The 20,013-nt window shown below is 35.1% G+C and overlaps 3 protein-coding genes across 4 annotated transcripts; 2 read left to right on the forward strand and 1 right to left on the reverse strand.

Annotated features, from left to right (window-relative positions):
• Nucleotides 1-1,863: 1,863 nt before the first annotated feature.
• Nucleotides 1,864-5,064, forward strand: LOC125862982 (WD repeat-containing protein VIP3-like). The gene is made up of 2 exons (XM_049543121.1): nt 1,864-2,325; nt 4,076-5,064. Exons 1-2 carry the CDS (start codon nt 1,987-1,989, stop codon nt 4,706-4,708), a joined length of 972 nt encoding a protein of 323 aa, XP_049399078.1. The 5' UTR covers nt 1,864-1,986; the 3' UTR covers nt 4,709-5,064.
• A 190-nt stretch (nt 5,065-5,254) lies between these two features.
• Nucleotides 5,255-13,549, forward strand: LOC125863244 (long chain acyl-CoA synthetase 8-like). Of its 2 annotated transcripts, none has more exons than XM_049543423.1 (12): nt 5,255-5,356; nt 8,309-8,921; nt 9,190-9,270; nt 9,357-9,629; nt 10,623-10,754; nt 10,939-11,112; nt 11,212-11,441; nt 11,588-11,705; nt 11,887-12,018; nt 12,101-12,235; nt 12,486-12,692; nt 13,271-13,549. In XM_049543423.1, exons 2-12 carry the CDS (start codon nt 8,373-8,375, stop codon nt 13,433-13,435), a joined length of 2,196 nt encoding a protein of 731 aa, XP_049399380.1. In that variant the 5' UTR covers nt 5,255-5,356; nt 8,309-8,372; the 3' UTR covers nt 13,436-13,549. The 2 variants fall into 2 exon arrangements, with proteins under 2 accessions (XP_049399380.1, XP_049399381.1); XM_049543424.1 differs by lacking the exon at nt 5,255-5,356 and adding an exon at nt 7,110-7,124 and having other exon boundaries at nt 8,333-8,921.
• A 215-nt stretch (nt 13,550-13,764) lies between these two features.
• On the reverse strand, nt 13,765-19,914 carry LOC125863276 (nuclear transcription factor Y subunit A-4-like). The gene is made up of 6 exons (XM_049543458.1): nt 19,767-19,914; nt 16,535-16,698; nt 16,076-16,161; nt 15,928-15,999; nt 15,148-15,309; nt 13,765-14,465 (listed from the first exon to the last, which is right to left on the reverse strand). Exons 2-6 carry the CDS (start codon nt 16,662-16,664, stop codon nt 14,157-14,159), a joined length of 759 nt encoding a protein of 252 aa, XP_049399415.1. The 5' UTR covers nt 16,665-16,698; nt 19,767-19,914; the 3' UTR covers nt 13,765-14,156.
• Between the last annotated feature and the right edge of the window lie 99 nt (nt 19,915-20,013).

Here is a 20,013-nt window from a genome sequence, read left to right on the forward strand (position 1 = left end):
TAGTTTAGTGTACACGTTTGATCTATTCATAATTAAATAGATATTGTGAAGCAGCTTGACAATAATTAAATAAATGTTCTATTTGCATTGTTATTTAATTTATACTTTTTTAAAAAAAAATTGCATGTGTATCCATCTCAGAATAACTTCTATATAATGTTTGAAGACTAACTTCATAGATCCATATATGGATGCAGTTCAGTTATTTTTGTGTCGCTTCAATCATTTTTATTTAAATTTTAGTCATATATGGCAGAAGTTCAATAAATTTTGTCAAACTTTATTTATTTGAACTTGAGTAGTATATACATGAACTTCAACTCGAGATGATCGAAGTCAAACTAAAATGACTCAATATCAATCACACAATACACAAAAAAAATATATATATATAAATTAAACAATAATTTTAAAATAGATTACAGGATGAAAATTCGATTTTTCCTAAAATCAAAACACCACATGCCGGCTATTGCGGCAAAATACCACAAATTGACTCTTCATACCAACTAAATCAATTGACTTCACCTTTCTTCAAAGGTCTTTTTTTTTAGGTAAATTGATTTCTCCATTGACAACAAACATAAAGAAAAATTGACAAATTGACATAATTATAAACAATACACCAATTTGGCAAAGGTTGGTTTTTCTAAGAATTTTTTTCTTAAAAGTCTATTTGCATGTCTGAACACGAAAATTTATAATTTATATTTTCTTTTCTTCTATATATATGTTGTATCACACGCAACATTTCAAATTATAAAAATAAATCACATACGATAACTATTTACCAATAATTTATTATAACTAATTGATCTTTCCATCTCAATTATTAATTATTGTCACGTATACAACCAAGGGATCAAATAATGTTATGGTGAATGTCTTAATTAGTGAAGATATGTCTTGATGGACACCTTAACTTCTAATTTAATAAGATTTTAGAGTTTTAAATAGCTAAAATAGAGTTATCTATGGTTCTTGAAATTTGAGAGAACTAATTATTTTGGTCATAATACTTTACTTTTTCATGGTTGTTAGACGAATGTGTTTTATGCCATTGATTTACGGTTACAACAACAGCAGTATATTCAGTATAGTTTCATAAAGTGGGGTTTGCGAAGAGTAGAGTGCACGCAAATCTTATCTATACCTCAAAAATAAAGAAAATATTTCTGATAGATCTTCAACTCAAGTAATTTATAATTCTATGTGTAAATCAATAATCTCCAGTTTAACATTATATTAGGAAGTATAATGAACAAATTAAATTGTTGATGCTCATTTGAAATTTTTATATTATTATTAGTATTATTTTTAAAAAAAGCTTTCAATCAAATAAGTAACTTGCAATTTGCTCAATCAAATAGTGATGATTACAACCTTTAAACAACTCCTTTGGAAAAGGTTTGTAACAATTTCACCAAGAAATTTGCAATAAGCAAGTACCTCACGCAAACAGTTCGCTAGTAGTCTATTTTTTTAATAAAGATAATATTTTGATAGATTGAACTTTTGCAATGTGTGAAGCCAAGCAAGAACTAAACTACTAAGATTTATTATACGTAATCTTATCCTGCAATTTATTAAAATATCTTGTAATTTTTTTTCTTTTATTATATATAAGTGTGAGAGAGAAGTTGAAATTAATTTATATTGTTCACCAATTTGAAGAGAAAATAAAATATTTCTCCATATCTTTTTTCTTGTATTTTTATTTATTATTTCATAACATTAACATCACATGTTTTGAAATTCTTTTTTTAAAAAAAGTTAATCAAAAAATCAGCATTTTCTCATAGTACAATTTTTCCCTCCCACGAGGTTCACATTTTAGAGTGTGTAACGACAATATCAAAATATGAAGGACTAAATTGCAAAATATATAAATAAAATTCTACCGTCTCCTTCTCCGTTACCGAATTTCACAACATAGCCCTTCAATTTTCACTAGGGTTCAATTCTCTACCCAATCCAAAAATCGCCATGAAACTAGCTTCACTAGACAGTGTAACAAATGCTCACGACGATTCCATTTGGTCGGCGGCGTGGGTACGGTCGACGGAGGAATATCCGGCGTTACTTCTCACCGGAGGTCTTGACGAAACTGTGAGGTTATGGGACCCGAGTAACTTCACTTGTGTTCAAACTTTCACCGGTCATTGTCTCGGCGTTGTATCTGTTGCTACACATCCTACTCGTAGAATTGCCGCATCTGCTTCTATAGATAGCTTTATTAGAGTTTTTGAGGTTGATACTAATAACACTATTGCTACTCTCGAAGCTCCGCCTTCTGAAGTCTGGCAATTGCAATTTAGTCCCAATGTAAGTAAAGGAAAATGAAATTTTGATTGCATTGTAAAGTTGTTGTTATGTGATCACAAGGTTATAGGTTCGAGCTGTGTAAACAGTGTCTTGCTGAAATGTAGGATAAGGCTGCTTACAATAGATCAGGAAGTCACAGGTTCGAGATTTGAAATAGTGGCTAAGGCGGCATACATTAGATCCTTGTGATTTAGCTGTTTCCCGGGTCACAAGCATAGCGGGAGTTTAGTGCACCAAGTTGCCTTTTTTTGGATTGCTTGTTATTGGTGTTAACATTTAGCTTTAGTTTGAAGATGCATTGGAAACAGCCTCTTGCAGAAATGCAGGGTAAGGCTGCGTACAATAGACACTTGTGGTCGGGCTCTTCCCCAGACCTGTGCTTAGTAGGAGCTTAGTGCACCAGCATGCGTATTTGTTTGGATTGCTTGTTAGTGGTGTTAAAATTTAGCTTTAGTATGAAGATGCAGTGAAATTGCTTCATCCTTTTTTATGATTGATAATGTGGTGAAATATATAGGTTGGAAAATTGTAGTGTTTTTCATTTTGTACGATTCTTTATGCATAAAGTTACAGTCTTTGTTTGGTTAGAATTGATTTCGTTGAGAGGCTTGTATGCTAGTGCTGAGAGAAGCTTTAGTTTCATGAAAGATTTAATGTTTTTTCTAAGAGAGATTATTCACCAGTTTTTGAATGATATGGTCTGGTCATGTACCGAGCAAAATGGATATCAATGAATTAAGTAGGCGATCCCAGCTAGTTTGGAATTGAGGCTTCAAATATGATTGGTTAACTTGGGTGTCACTGTTAGTCAATCATCTAGTGGTTTCTCTTTTTCCCTATCCTTTTTGATTGGTTGTTGGCAAATATTATTTGTTCTTCTAGTGCTAGTCAAACTGTTAATGGTTGTACTAGAAGTTGAACTTTAGGTTAGGGCCTAAGGGAATATTCATATCTCTTGCATTCCTATACAATATCGTGATTACGATCTCAACGGAAATATCCTCCTTGGTACCTCTACCTTTTTGTCCTGTTCCTTCAAAAATTACTTAAAAGTCAGTATAACAATAGGGGTTTCCCTTACTTCAATTTCTGGCTGGTACTGATTGTGAGGAGTAATGCTGATCTAGTTCTTAGATCTGGATGAAAACAAACACAAATTTGATGAAGCGATAGGATATTAAGTGGACTCTGTATCAACCATTGCTTCTTGCTGTTCATCTTTATGAACATTCATGTTATTGGATAAGAAATGTTGTTGGAACTGCAATGGCAAATTGGCAATAGAGAAGTGGGTAATCTACTGATCTTAAAATAGCTATGATCTGCTTATATTATGGATTATGACAAAGATGAGAACTTTTGTTTGACTAAACTGTCAAATCAATCATCTACATCTCAGTCTCAAGTTATTTGGGGTCAATTTACCTATCAAAAAGAAGAAAAAGAACAAGAAAATTGTTATGTTCTATAAAGTCTTTAAAAATTGGGAATTCATTTCCTTTATTATAAGTTAAAAGGGTGTTGAGATGTATACTTGTCACTTCCACATACATCTTGATGGTTTACTTTGAAATCTCTCTCATCATACATCACTACTTCTTCCGTCAGTATGTATGTTACTTGATCTATTGTATTCTGGTATTCAATGTTTGCGGAAGAGCAATGTCTCCTTTTTATGATTTAACTTTTCGACGCATATCTTTATGGGAAGCTTTAGGCAGTCTCCTTATGATTCTCAAACATTTTCCAGGGTAGCAATCTGGCAGCAGCTGGAGGTGGTAGTTCGTCAGTCAAGCTATGGGATACTGCTCATTGGGAACTTGTTACCACTATGGCAATTCCTCGTCAAGGAGCCTCACAACCATCTGATAAAAGTAGCAACAAGAAATTTGTCCTTTCAGTTGCATGGAGTCCTGATGGTAGGCTTCTTGCTTGTGGATCAGTTGATGGGACTATTTCTGTTTTTGATGTAGCTCGTGCCAAGTTCCTTCACTTCTTAGATGGCCATACCATGCCTGTGCGTTCTCTTGTGTTTTCACCTTCACTTCACGATTCAAGAATACTCTTCTCAGCATCAGATGATGGTCATGTGCATATGTATGATGCTGAGGGTAAAACATTGCTCACATCTTTATCGGGTCATGCAAGTTGGGTTCTGAGTGTTGATATCTCTCCAGACGGGGCAGCAATTGCAACAGGGTCAAGTGACAAGACAGTTAGGCTGTGGGATCTTAAGATGAGAGCGGCTACACAAACTTTAACCAATCATACAGATCAGGTTTGGGCTGTGGCTTTTGGACCAACATCAAGGACTGATGTTCGGTCCTGTATGCTTGCAAGTGTGTCTGATGACAAGAGTTTATCGTTCTATCAGTACTCTTAACAGTTGCGGCCTAATAACCCATTGCATGCTTGTATGTTGGTGGGATGTATCAAGAAAATATTTGACTTCTTTTCGATGGAATGACTTTAGGTTTCAGAGCCATATACATGAAATGACATTTATTGAATCTCTAGATAACACATCAATTTCGTGGCCTCTTGTGAAGCAGAGCATGCTTACTTTCTTGAAGTTCTTCGTTATTGTATAAACTATCGATGGAACAGATGTTTATATCCCGTCATCTGGGAGACTGGAACAACTGCCGGAGTTCCTTCTTGGTGCTTTATTTGAGTTAAAGCGTTTCCATTTTAGTAGCTAATACTTCCCAGAAGTTTTTGAAGTAAAGCTACTGAATTTTCCTCCACTATTGCATTTTGCATGTCTTAATTTTATTTTTCCAGAAAATAATTCAAATATCAGACCACAGGTACTCTACTGTCAAATATTACAGGTACATTTTAGCCAAAGAAGCACATTAGTTTGCTTATATCATTGTTTCCCAGTATAATTCATTCCTTATTCCTCTCTTTTTTTTATGAGGTGGTGCTTTACTTGAGTTCAGGGTCTATCGGTAACAGTTTCTACCTTCTCAAGGAAGGAATAAGGCTGCGTACACACCACACTTCTCAGACCGTGGGGTTACACCGGGTATGTTGTTGTTGGTGCTTTAACTACGATAGTGTGATCATGTAAGAAATACAAGTCAAGAACAGGGGAGAGAGGAAGATGATGATTTAGAGAAAATAGGTTTTAATCATTTCATTCATAATCCTCCAATTACATCTCAGATAAAAATATGAAAAGAGAATTTGGGTGTTGATAGACAGAGTTATTCGATTTTTGTGTTCGTGGAGGTGACAACTAATCCGATGGAATAGTTGATGGTTGAGATGTATGCAAGCTAGAGAGACACAATGGCGAATCTAGAGCACAACATACATGTTCTTGGAAAGATAAAAGAGACAAATCCTAAACAACTTACGTAAAAATTTGTTAAATATATATATAAATATTTGATTGTAATTCAACTAATCATATACTATAATAATTTAAAATCGACGTAGAAGTCCATAAGTATATATATATATATATATATATATATATATATATATATATACGCGTTTGCTTCACAATCTTCATAATTCAACGTAAACTACCTTGATACGTTTCTAGAAGTAGAATGTGAGTAATAATTATTTTGGGAAAATAAATTTATATCACTATGAATTTATTACAAGCAATTCTCATCTGCATTTATTATACAATTGAATTGGGAAATGGTAGCTTTTAATACTCATTGAATTTCGAAAATAAAATAAAATTTTAAAAAATAAAAGAAGCTCCATTAATATTTCCAGCTAAATTTCAATTGTTCCTTCTATGTGTTACCAATACCTAAAAGATTGAACCTTGGAAAGTGGGCCTTTGCATAAAATTAAAAAAAAAATTACTCTCTCTCTTAATTTTTCAAATTAAATAAATATTATCGAATAACTATTTTTAGTATAATAAATAAATAAAATAAAAATAAACAGAAGGAGTATCGCGAAACTCAACCTAACACAACATTGTTTATTTCCATATTGAATTGAAATTAGCCTATTTGGAATCAAATTTTGAAAGCTTAAGTCCCCAAAATTACCAAAAAAATTCAAAAATCACTAAATGAAAGCCATGTGTCTATAATTTGTGGTACAACGTCAACTTGTTATATATAACGCAAATAAATAAAGACATGGGTATTTTAGAGTCAGTCCCATATTGACAATATTGCTTAAGAATTGCAAAGGTGGCATCAATTTCGAAGTCACTAAATTGAAAAGCCATCCTCAATTTCTCTTTATGATACTTTGTTCTCGTATTGAAATCCAATTAAATTTACATTCATATATTATCTGACTTATTTTTAAAGTTGGTGTACCCAATATGTTTTTCCCATTCTTGAGTTGCGGAATTTAGACACAAAATTTTTAATTAAGAATGGATGAATTTCACTTATTCTATCGTTACCCTTCACCTTGGGATAACGGTAAAATTGTTCCCATCAAACCGTAAAAATAATCACTTATACTTGAATTATGATAGATTATCTATATCACTCTTTTTAAGGATGCGTCCCTTTTTTAAATCCTGCTAACGTGAGATACTTTATGCAAGTTCCTAATTAAATCCTAATACAACAGAAGAACATTCTAATTATAAGAAGCTAAAAGACACTTAAAAAGTTTGGGAGTGAATTTGCATACCCCAAAACTATTGGTATTGAAATGAAAATATACAAAATTTTGAGACAAATCTACCCCTATATATTCTTCTGGAAACTGAAAAAGTTTTCCATCAACTTTCCTCATTTAGCATCATTGCATGAATGAACCTTCAAAAACCAACAAAATAACTTTTTGCTCAACTTCTCAAGGTACTTTTTTTTTAGTGAATTTTGTAATTTTAGAATTAGATTATTATCATTTATAATTATTATGTTCAAATTAGATCCATAAATTTTAAACTTATAGTTGTGAAGTTAATTAAGTGGATGCTAACTTAGTGTAGTTTTTTCTGTAACGAGTAAGGTCTGCGTATACACTATTCTCTCTAGACTTTACTTATCTGATTACATCGAGTATGTTTTGTTTGGTAGTGTTTGAGTTGTTTTTGTGTCATGACTATTTTGCGGGCTACTTGCTACCTTCCACTAACAAATGTACTTGATTACTATTTTTGATAAGGTTTGGACAGATAGGAAGAAATCACCTAGTATTTTTATATTTTTTACGTTGAGTATGTGTTGTATAGTATTTTAATGATATTTCATTATTTGTTTCATTTTGTCATCAACAGGTTCTGTTTTTAGTTTTAAGGGAAGTCTTTGTTTCCAATAGTTTGGTTTTTGTTTAACTATATATAGGAATGCAGAGTTTTAATTAGGTGATTTCAAAATAGTAAAAATTTCGAGGATAATGATTAATGAAGAGGTTTGGGAGCAAAGACGGATCCAAAATTTGAAGTTTTATGGGTTTTTGCAATGTCTTCAAGTTAATATACGATAACAATTGAGTTCACCATCAAATATTTTAATATATATAGAAGGTTTGAGAAAAAAGCTATTGGGTTCCCGTGAACCCACACACAATACTCTGGATCTGCCACTGTTTGGGAGTAACCACAAAGTTTGCTTGAGTTCTAAATTACAGCAATATTCATATTAAAGGTTGATTCTCTTTGTTCTTCTCACGTTCCATCCGGTGGCAGAGGCTAGATTTTCATTAACAGAGTTTAACATCTACTATATTTACATAAGAAATTTTGACCTTGCATATATAGCGTGATTTTTCGACTAAGGGAGTTGCAGTGAACCCCATTTTGCCTGTTTAGCATAGCTTCTAGATGGAGCGGGTTTAAATTAAATCAGGCTGAAGATACTGTGTAATTACAGTGAAGTTCGAATCATTAGTTTACTCATTTTCGCATTTGAATGCATTCATGATACTTATCTAATGAATTTTACTTATTAAGGAACAAGTCTTTGTTAAGTTTTGTGGTTTAGCTCATTTGCCGTTCATTTAACGTATGGTACTGATTTATGTTTTATGCATGTCTTAGGTATCTCTTTGTTCTATTTTGAAGAGTTTTGTGTGAGCGTAGAACCATCCATACATCGTATAAAATGGAAGGTTCTGACGGAAGTAATCCAAATACGAATGTAGTGGAGAGAATGACCAGCAGTAGTTACGTTTCCTTGTTCAATGACCAGGGGTCATTTGGGGTTGTTGCTGTGGTTGTAATTGCGATGATAGTACCTTTATTCCTCTCCGTTGTGCTTATGGGGAAGAAAAAGGTAAAACAGAGAGGAGTTCCGGTTAAAGTTGGTGGTGAGGCAGGTCTTGCAATGCGCAATGCTAGGTCAGCCAAATTAATTGAAGTTCCGTGGGAAGGGGCTACAACTATGACAGCTTTATTTGAAAAGTCTTGTAGGAAACATTCGAGTAAGCGTTGTCTTGGAACAAGAAAACTAGTTAGTAGGGACTTTGTAACAGCAAAGGATGGAAGGAAGTTTGAGAAACTTTACTTGGGCGAGTATCACTGGGAGAGTTATGGGAAAACGTTTGATCGGGCTTGCAATTTTGCCTCTGGACTTGTTAATTTAGGTCACGATGTGGAGACTCGTGCTGCTATAGTCTCTGAAACTCGGGCAGAGTGGATCATTGCCTTTCAGGTATTCAAGTTAACCTCATTTTATACTAAAGTAGTTCATACTCCCTCCGTTTCATTTCTTTGTCCATTCCAAAAAGAATGTCCCTTTCCTTTTTTGGCAACTCTATAATGTCAACTTTCCACGTGGCATGTTGAAAACCACAAGTCTTCTTTACTTTCTTAAACTCCGTGTCAAGTCAAAATCAGGCAACAAGTGCCTTCTGTATTTGTTTGTTATCTGATTACTACAGGAATACAACAAGTTTTATAGTTGAAATTATTGTTCTCAGGGATGCTTCCGCCAGAATATAACTGTCGTTACTATTTATGCTTCTTTGGGAGATGATGCCCTTATACACTCGTTAAATGAGGTGGGAGATTTAAATATTTTTTCTTCTAGATTACGCGAGGTTCTAGTGATATGCAATGAATTGAATTCACTTGTGGTCATTGACAGACTCAAGCATCCACATTGATTTGTGACGCCAAGCAACTTAAAAAATTGGCTGCAATCGGTTCTAACCTGAAAACCATCTCGAATGTCATATATTTTGAAGATGATGAGACTGCAATAGATTCAAGCACTTGTACAAATATTGACAGCTGGAGGGTGACATCTTTCTCGGAAGTTGAAAACCTTGGTAAAAGTAATCCTATTCAACCAATACTGCCTATAAAGAAAGATATCGCGGTGATCATGTATACAAGTGGAAGCACGGGCATGCCTAAGGTATAATGCAACTTGCTTTTAGTTTTTCCTTCTGATATGATATTTAACTTTGAGCTGGAATGCAAGAGAAAACGTCAAAACTCCAACCAAATATGTTCTCAATTTCTCAATGGGATAGAGTATCAGAGGTTTGCTCGTGGCCAGAGTGGTTACAGACTAGAAGTATCCTTTGCAGGAGTCAAACAGTTAAAATTTCATTATTGCCTATGACAACAACAACATACCCGGTGTGATGTTACAAGTGGGGTATGGGGAGGTTGGGGTGTACGCAGACCTTATCCCTACATTTGTGGGGTAGAGGTTGTTTCCGATTTTTCAAAACAGGTTTGAACATACAATAGTAAAACAAGCTATGATGAAAATATCGAAGAAAAGAAAAGTATTGACAACAAAAATAGTAAAGATAACCAAAGTAAAAGAAACAACGGTAGTGCTAAAATTGAAGAATAGGGTAATGGTGGAATAATATGTCATTCTAGCAAAATCACCTATTATATACATCTTCAACCAAAGATTTTTAAGATGTATTCACAAAATTTCTATACTAGATTTGATTTGAAACCTCCCAAAAGGCGACAATGCACTATATTCCTTTCGAGAGAAGGGCTTGAAAAAAAAGAGAGCTCCTTCCTTTTCTAGCTTTTGATAGGACATAAAGCTTATTCAATTTTGTAACAGTGGATTCTATAACAGCACTATGCCTTTTCAAAGACAAAGTAGTCATGACACGCGCTTGGCGTTTTACCTTAAGAAGACTTCCAACAAATACAAAATGAGTATTAAATTTTGTCATGATGTAACCTCAAAAGTCTTATACTTTCGATATCTATCTCTTCCTATGCAATACTTTTTCCTTAGTGAAAAGAAAAATGCATTACTTGTTCTCTTTTAGTTTACAGTTTGAACAAACTTAATTTTCTTTATAACCTCTTTGTGTGTTAAAATATTTACTTGAATGATTCTCAATTAAGCTCTTTTGTTTTGTTTTTTTAGGGTGTCATGATAACTCATGGCAACATTGTTGCCACGGCAGCTGCAGTTATGACTGTCATTCCAAAACTTGGCAGCAATGATGTCTATTTGGGGTACCTACCTTTAGCTCATGTTTTTGAGTTAGCGGCTGAGGTAATCTTCAGACTTTATACATCGTTTGTTCTTTTATAGCCTGTTTGGCAAGCTTTTGGGAGGTCAAAAGTGCTTATTTTTAAAATAGTGAAGTATTCGGCTAAGCTTTTCGGAGAAAATAATTTCTCTTAGGAAGTAGCAGAAGCTGTTTTTCAAGTAGTTCTAAGTGATTCTGGTTTTGCAGATTGTTATGTTGACTGCTGGTGCTTCAATTGGTTATGGCTCGGCTCTGACTTTGACAGATACATCTAATAAAATAATGAAAGGGACCAAAGGAGATGCCTCAGCTTTAAAGCCTACTTTAATGGCAGCAGTTCCAGCCATTCTGGATCGTGTTAAGGATGGTGTTATAAAGAAGGTTTAAACTGGACCTTCTGAGATAAAGTGCATAGTTTAGTTGGGATTATGGGGCCTCAAATGAAGTAATAATCTCTTGATTATGTTTTTCTTAATCTAGGTGGAGGAAAAGGGAGGATCTGCCAAGAAACTTTTCGATATTGCCTTTAAACGCCGATTGACTGCTATAGAAGGTAGCTGGTTTGGAGCATGGGGGCTAGAGAAAAAATTATGGGAGGTGATGATTTTTAAAAAGATACGCTCAGTACTCGGAGGAGATATCCTTTTCATGCTTTGCGGTGGTGCACCTCTGTCAGGAGATACACAAAGATTTATCAACATTTGTATGGGGTAACTTTTCTGCTTTCTCTACATCAGAAAATTTTTCCGAATACACTCTACAATTTTTTCGACACTGCTGTCTGGATGGACTGTTTAATGTTACAATTTTTGTAATCAACTTGTTTGGGACTGAGGCGTAGTTGTTGTTGCTGCAGAGCGCCTATTGGTCAGGGATATGGCTTGACAGAGACATTTGCAGGAGCAGCCTTTTCCGAGTCGGATGATCCTTCTGTTGGTCGTGTTGGTCCACCTCTTCCTTGTTGCTATATAAAGGTATGGACAAAATAGAAAAAAGTTAGTAAATCCAGAAACTAAAGAATACGTATTGGAGACCGTTGTTCCCCTTTGTTCATTTTCTTGCAAACTTTATTAACTCAATAAGTTTAGGAATTTTCCGCTTCTTATGACAGTGTTGGTGTTTTGTTATTAATATGTAATGTATTTAACAATACAGCTTATTTCTTGGGAAGAAGGAGGTTACACAATTGCTGATAAGCCGATGCCTCGGGGTGAAGTAATTGTTGGTGGGAACAGTGTGACTGCTGGTTACTTCAACAATATCGATAAAACTAATGAGGTGTACAAGGTACTTCTGAGCTACTGCTTGTAAATGGACTGAATTTGGTTATACCGCAAGCCTGTTCATGTTGTTAATATCTTAAATGCAGGTTGACGAGAGAGGGATGCGCTGGTTCTACACTGGTGATATTGGAAGGTTTCATCCTGATGGATGCCTCGAAATCATTGATAGAAAGAAAGATATTGTTAAACTTCAGCACGGGGAGTATATCTCACTTGGAAAGGTACGTTTCTTTAGTTTAAGATCACAAGTTTCAAAAATCTTCTTTATTTTCTTAAACTTCATGCCAAGTCAAAACCAGACAAAACAAATTGAAACTGAGGGATGTAATAATATTTACTGGGATTGTTATTTTGGCCTTAATCTGGGTTTTATTTGTTTTTTTTGCTTTGCTCTCTTTCATCCTGAATGTCTTGCAGCTATTGAAGTCTTGATTTATGGCAATTGTAATGACGAATTGATGCTCGTTGCAGGTTGAGGCTGCACTTTCCTCAAGCAATTATGTGGATAACATCATGGCCTATGCAGACCCCTTTCACAATTACTGCGTAGCACTAGTTGTTCCTTCACAAAAGGTGCTTGAGAAATGGGCGCAAGAAAATGGCATCGAGCATAGAGCTTTTTCCGATCTGTGCAACAAAGTTGAAGCAGTCAATGAGGTCCAGCAATCACTTTCAAAGGTTTGTCTCCTTTTCATCCGAATTATCATCAATGACGATCCTTATTGAGGAGGAAATGACCTTAGATAGGACGTTATGGAGGTCGAGGATTAGGGTAGGAGGTTAGTAGCTATAGGTAGTCGAGTGTTGTCGTACTTCTAGTAGTATGATTTAGGTATCACGTAGTCCCTTTTTTCCCAATGTGTATTAATATTTGTTGTTACACTTATTTTGTACATTTGCTATTTTGTTGTCTCTTTTTCTTTCTTGCTTCCTGCATCAGTTACAAGGGTCTATCAGAAACAATTTCTCTACCCCACAAAGGTAGAGGTAAGGTCTGCGTGCATCCTCCCCTCTCTCTCCGACCCCACTTGTGGGTTTATATTGGCCTATGACAGCTCGGTGCTAACTAGCTCGACATAGATAACTCAATACTATCATAAGAGAGAACATCCTAGGAGACATAATTGAAGAATGCTACCTGTCATTGCAAAAAGTGAATGAGCCTCATCTCTAATTCTTATAGCAATAATTTGTGTTGGGAAGTTTTTCAACTATGAGTGTGCTGAAAGTGTAGATAAATGTTAACTGAAATGCAGGTAGGCAAAGCTGCAAGATTGGACAAGTTTGAGATTCCTGCAAAGATCAAGTTGATACCCGAGCCATGGACGCCTGAGTCTGGATTAGTCACTGCAGCTCTCAAACTGAAGCGCGAACCCCTAAAGGCGAAATTTAAGGATGAACTTCTGAAGTTGTATCAATAATTGAATTATCATCTCAGTATTGACTGATTTATTCATCAACTCCTCATGTAGCAGGAAAAATATCTAGTTGATTGACAGAAGCAGTTTTCCTTGTGAATGAAATCTCACATCTTGTTTTCTTGTTGTACTACATTTTAATCAATTATGCTAAGGTCAGTTTTCTCCTTTGTTACATTGATGTTCTCTTATATGCTTATCCTTTTGAGTGATGTTATATAGATGGTCATAATCAGTGTCGGAGTCAAAATTTTCATTACAGGTGTTTGAAAACATGATGAAATAAATACACGAAGAAGTCAAAGAGCGTTCAAGGAAAATGTTCATGTGCTCTTAAAGTAGTTCCAAAACACAAAACAAAAGATAGATTCAATTCAAGTTCACTAAACATAGTAGCATTACATGAACCTCTTGAATCACTCAATACACAACCAGCAACCATTTTGTTTCATTTCATTTTCAGTTTATCATTTAACAACTTCACTGCATAACCATTCCATGCTAGGTGCAGACATGCAGCAAAACGGATAACTAATACAGAACAAAAGACGTTCTTTTCTTCAATCTAGGTTCGATAAATCTAGGATTAATAACAACCAAATTCACCATTATAACAGTAGAAACAAGTTGACACTTGCAAAAACCAGAGACATAATGGAAAAAGAGTAAAAGCCAAGGATGAATTGCCTGCCGGTGACTGTCTTAGCCAGTTAAGAACTTATAATCACCGGACAACTGGAGCACGTTGCTGAGTCCCATTGCCTTGCATGGTAATAACCATGTGAGAGGATACACTGAAGGCCATGTGATCAGGTTGCTGCTGGAAGTTGATGCCATTGTGGACGACATCTTGCCGGACACTTGAGAAAGCAGAAGTTGAACCTTCATGCTCAACTGAGTCTAGAGAATAAGTTGAGTTAGTAGGGTAACTATTTGGATCAGATTGATGAACTTTCTTTGAGCTGAGGAAACGTCCACCGGACCCTCTAACTCTGTTCACTGCATGAAGATGCCGTGACTCATGAAGATATGGCTGCACGCAAAAAATTGACCAGACGAATAAGCCCAAAATTTATCTTGAAGAATGATGGAAGTGTTAGTCAAGAAGTTAAATGAAGCGAATAATTGAAGACTGCACAACCCTGGACTTTCTACTAGTCCTCCTAATTGATTTGCTTCTGTGCACATGGCCCTATTTGTTTACTGGTGTTACAGACTAGCTCGAGTAGCACATAATGTTTGCCCCAAAACTTGGAAATGCAAAGCCACTAGTGTCCTCCCTCCACTCACCGGAAGAAGATTGTCTGTTGGCTACTTTTTTTCCTTTCGTTAGATATCTATAACCTACCTAGTTGCATGTTTCTTCTGCCATAATGATCAAAATGACGAAGCTTTTCATACTAGAATACAACATTAGATGCTATTCTCTAAAGAATGAAGCAGGAGTATGACAAGTTTCATTAGTCAAGACAATGATGACAAATGTAGTACAACATTAACGAAGAACCACAGTAACTAGAGACTTGGGAAATCCTGACTTAAACAGTAACACTGAGCACTTGACGGAATAATGCCTGATCATGTATTGATTATTCCTAAATACAAATGAATGAGAGAAAATTGCAGCGAATTGATTGTCATTGAATGAATCAAGACAGAGAAATGAGCTTAACAACCTACTAAAGGTGCAGAAGAGCAGAAAGTACCCAAAATACCTTTCTATTTTTGACAAGTTTGTTCTGAGCCTCAAGCTTTGCACGTATCTGCCTCCGCCTTAGGATCCCATGGTACTGTTTTGCATTAACATAGATTGGTCCATCCTCTGCCATATCAACGGGGAGTGGGACACGGGCAGGTGCTATGCCCATCATATGAGGCTGCATTGTCCAAGTATCAAAATTAGAACATTTACGAGATAATTAGGAGTCGGTATGTGATACCATTATCCATCTCCTTTGCAAACTTACAGCAGCTACAACTAGAATGAAAGAATTCTGTTCAGTGTTTAAAGCTTGATTCAGGGAAACAAAATATTGTGCTTTCGTGTATCATAAAATTGCATATTCCCACATACCAAATCCACAACATTTTTGAGATCAACAAAAACTTATGATCCTTGATAACATTATTGATAATTATCTGCCTAAAATATTAGGAGAATATCTGAAAAATAAACTTAACAGAAAGTGGTAGCCTCCGGAATGAAGACAAGTCAAAGAAGAGAAATGATATAAGCTTTTGCAATCAAGTACTCCCTCCGTCCCACAGTAAGTGTCACTTTAGCAAAACAAAATTGTCCCAAAATAAGTGTCACCTTAGGAATTCAAGACAATCTTCTGAATAGTGCTCAATTCCCAAGAAACATCTAATAAATAGGAGTAACTTACTAAACTATCCATTATTTTTCTTAACGGATGTGAAACGAGCTAAAGTGACACTTATTTTGGCACGGAGGGAGTACATACAAGAGACAAAAACCAAAGCAGAGTACTCACATAAGGCTGAGGTCCATAAGCAGTATATAAGCCACTGATATAGGGATCAGAGTAGCCAAATGCAGAGAAACCCTGCAACGTGAGACAACAATAAATTAGATTATGCCAAAAGCTAAGGCAAAAATCTCTAAAAAAAGAAACAACATACAGTTGAATAGGCCAATTCATTTTGCAAAGAAAAAAGAGCAGGCTTTATTTGAACTTGCATATCTCTTCCATATCTTTCATCATGAACTGGAAAATCAAAAGTAAGATGTAAGATGACCAATCATTATAAGCAAAAGAACTTCGTCAAGTAAAAAGGCTAAAGCTTGGTGTGAAAGAGACGCTATTTATGTATCGGAAAAAAAAACTAGCCAAATAGACAGAAGAGTTTTTTATATTAATCTTGGAGGAAAGCTATCAGCTTGATGAGACTAAGAAAATCATTTGGTATAAGCAAGGACCAGAGATGTGCTTCGAAGGAAAAGGAGCCACCCATAATTCATTCATTATCGTAATTTAAGCAGTACGTTCTTGGTCAGTTGATTAAACTGGACTAGTGAAGATTAAAATATAAGCAGAAGAGACTTGCAAAAAAGTTAAATGATCTTTAAAGTATCTGTACCATAATCTGAGGAAGCACATTGATCTTGAGAATTTGTTTTCCCTGATGCAGTCATTTCGTCTTGGGAGTTAAGAGTTGAATGTGTCAACCGCAATGTCTCGCCTTGTAAGTCCGGATCCAAAGACTTCATATCTCCTGACAGCAAGGAGATGGAAATCCCACTTCTGAGACAATTTTCCAATTTTTTATGTGAAATTTCTTGTTCACTGGAACTCCACCATGATTAGCTATTGAAAGCAAACAACAACAACAAAAACCACATACCCAGTGTAGTCCCACAAGGTGGGGTCTAGGGAGGGTAGAGTGTACGTAGACCTTACCCCTACCTCACGGAGGTAGAAAGGTTGTCTCCAAAAGATCCCCGGCTCAGGTAACGCGTATCAAAGAACATACAGAAATAAAGAAATATAACAACTACTAGAGGAAGCAGCACATAGCGTACATGAAAAATGAAACAATAACATCAACAAAACCTTCCAATAAACCTGTGCTATTTTTCACTCACACATAGACACACACACACACGAGGACACACTACACAGTAATTTCCTTCACTATTTATTAGAAGGGCCTTTTGGGTCGCATATAACTACCAAAGTAATATTGAACTACAAACTGTAGCGTATGACTAAAGCTATAATGCAATTGTCACAAAATTTTGTATGAATATTGCAAGTTATCAGCTCTTATCTTCTTTTCAAAAAGCTCAGGAACCAAGAACCTTCAAAAAAATAATGTGATTATCGTTACTTTTTGCATCAAAGCCTACCTCATCATTTCTACGAAGTTGACGGAAGGAAGATACAAATAAAAGAAGCATTCCTATCTGTAGTGACGATAAGTGACAGACTATTTTCAGGCTGTGAAGAGTAGAGCATGAATCCTCAAGGATACTAAGCAGGGTATACAGAACTGCAGACTTATACTGCATAGACGAATATACAGCTACTCTAAGTCTCTAACTAGAACTGCAGTCATTTAAGATGTTATTGACCTATTACATGAACTACTACCTCCCCATTCTGCTATATTAAGCTTGTCAATATAACAGGATGGATTTGCAGGAAGTGTCAACAAGGGAACTAGTGGAACATAGTCACATGCAGTCATCAAAACAACTCAATGGCATGTGCAAGCGAACACCGAGAAAGGAATGTGAGGTGTTAATTGAGAATGATGTGTAGAACTGCAACACAAACTCCATAAGGTGATAAAATACACAAGGACAAACAGGCTTATGCGGCAACAACAACAACAACATACCCAATGTAGTCCCACAAGCGGAATTTGGGAAGGGTACGATGTATGCAAACCTTACCCCTGCCTTTGTGGGATAGAGAGGCTGTTTTCGATGGACCTCGCCTCAAAAGAGAAGTTTCCGAAGCAGAATTGTGGGCAAGCATTCTGTGACTGATGTTTAAATGCAGTAACTAGCATTTCATCAATATCTAACACTAGAGCCATTGACCTACCCAATATACTCTACTCATATATATGACTATAAAACCATAGCAAAAAGGATTTGATCAGATAGCAAAATGACCACCTAAAATGAAATGAACAAAAATACCATTAACAATGGGAAAAAGTAAAACAAAAAACCACATGCATCTTGTTCTAACATCATGAGAATCTTATATCCAGAAGATGACTTGATCAAAATACCAAGTCATATATTACAAGAAAAAACCATGTTGCTTAGATTCTCCAAAAATACACTATTTTGGGAGTATCCCACACGCACCCGTCTATATTTTTGAAGAGTCAGAGCAACATAGCCAGCAAACTCTTCAAAAAGATAAGGCGAAAAACACTAGATCAGAACCTAGAACACAAGATCAGGAAAAATTCAACCAAATATTCAAATGTTTATTACATCAAAAACACCACTCTCCAAATATTACTATAATCAAAAGAACTTCCATGGATATTCGAAGAAAAAACACATTCTCCTATGACAACTCAAAAACAAAAAATATGCAGAAAACCCATAAGGATATGAACTTTACTCATTATTCCCCTTATCAATATGCATAGCCATCTTAAAAAGACATATTTTTTACTTTAAACTCCACATGCATTCAAGATTCAATCTGTAGAACATTCTTATACCCAAAAAGGGAAATTTAGTGATCAATAGCAAAATGAAACTTCAAGAAGAAGAAAACTATTAGGCATGCACATAAAAAATCCACCCAGTGCACTACACTAAGCTCCTGCTATGTGTAGGGTCCGGGAAGGGACAGATCATAAGAGCATATTGGACACAGCCTTACATGCATTTCTACAGAGGTTGTTTTCACAGCTCAAACCCGTGACCTTCAAGTCACATCACAGCAAATTTACCAATAATGCTAAATATATAGAACAAAAGATCAAGAAAGAATCAATCAATTATGCAGATCTTTATTACATCAAGAACCCCACTCTGTAAATGTTACTATCTTCAACAGCATATCCATGGATATAACAAGAAAAAGCCCAGTTTCCTGTCACAACCCATAAACAGAAAGTATACATAAAAACAATAAAGATTGCAACTTTACTCATTTTTTCCTTATCAATATGCAAAAACATCTTAAATAGACATATCTTTTGACTTTAAAATCCACATGCATTCAAGATTTTCACTATATGTAGAACATTCTTTATCTAACCAAAACAGTATATACACAATACCCAAAAAGGGAAATTTAGAGATCAATACCAAAATGAAACAATTAGGAGAAGAAAACCAATAAATATTGCAACTTTACTCATTATTCCCTCTATTCATATGCAAAACCATCTTAAAAAACACATCTTTGACTTTAAAGTCCACATGCATTCAAGATTTTCACTATGTAGAACATTCTTTATCTAACCAAACCAGTACATAAACAATATCCAAAAAGGGAAATTTAGAGATCAATAGCAAAATGAAACTATTACAACAAGAAAACCAATAAAGATTACAACTTCACTCATTATTCCTCTTATTCATATACAAAACCATCTTAAAAAACACACCTTTGACTTTAAAGTCCACATGCATTTCAAGATTTTCACTATGTAGAACATTCTTTATCTAACCAATACACAATACCCATCAAGGGAAATTTAGAAATCAACAACAAAACAAAAAAGAAGAAAAAAACTATTGGGCAAAAACACATAAATAAATCCAATACTTAAACATGAAAGAACATAAAAAATGAAAAAAAAACAAAAGTGAATGGATTGAGAGAAGGACCTGTGGAATCCACTAAAGTTGAGAAAAGAAATAAACACAAGTGTTGCTTGTTGGGATGAAATCAAGCATGTCTCCTTCCTTGAAACTCTCTCTCTCTCTTTCTCTTCTCTCTCTAAAAAGAAATCTTTTTTTTGTTTGCCTTGTAAGAAATGGCATAAGAATCTCTGTGCATCTTCTTGCTGGCTATGATGTGTACACTGTACAGTAAGATGAGTAATTAACAATTAATTTTTTCTACTTTAATTTA

This window comes from Solanum stenotomum, chromosome 4 (assembly GCF_019186545.1).
Source record: "Solanum stenotomum isolate F172 chromosome 4, ASM1918654v1, whole genome shotgun sequence".
Classification (NCBI taxonomy): Eukaryota; Viridiplantae; Streptophyta; class Magnoliopsida; order Solanales; family Solanaceae; genus Solanum; species Solanum stenotomum.

Excerpts from the sequence above, each read along its gene's own strand:
- LOC125862982 (XM_049543121.1), top strand. The coding sequence starts at position 1,987 with ATGAAACTAGCTTCACTAGACAGTGTAACAAATGCTCACGACGATTCC. Across the intron at positions 2,326-4,075 it reads AATTGCAATTTAGTCCCAAT|GGTAGCAATCTGGCAGCAGC; the intron begins GTAAGTAAAGGA and ends AACATTTTCCAG.
- LOC125863244 (XM_049543423.1), top strand. The coding sequence starts at position 8,373 with ATGGAAGGTTCTGACGGAAGTAATCCAAATACGAATGTAGTGGAGAGA. Across the intron at positions 10,755-10,938 it reads TTTTTGAGTTAGCGGCTGAG|ATTGTTATGTTGACTGCTGG; the intron begins GTAATCTTCAGA and ends CTGGTTTTGCAG. Across the intron at positions 12,693-13,270 it reads TCCAGCAATCACTTTCAAAG|GTAGGCAAAGCTGCAAGATT; the intron begins GTTTGTCTCCTT and ends ACTGAAATGCAG.
- LOC125863276 (XM_049543458.1), bottom strand. The coding sequence starts at position 16,664 with ATGAAGTCTTTGGATCCGGACTTACAAGGCGAGACATTGCGGTTGACA. Across the intron at positions 16,000-16,075 it reads ATGAATTGGCCTATTCAACT|GGTTTCTCTGCATTTGGCTA; the intron begins GTATGTTGTTTC and ends CTCACGTTGCAG. Across the intron at positions 14,466-15,147 it reads AACTTGTCAAAAATAGAAAG|CCATATCTTCATGAGTCACG; the intron begins GTATTTTGGGTA and ends TTTTGCGTGCAG.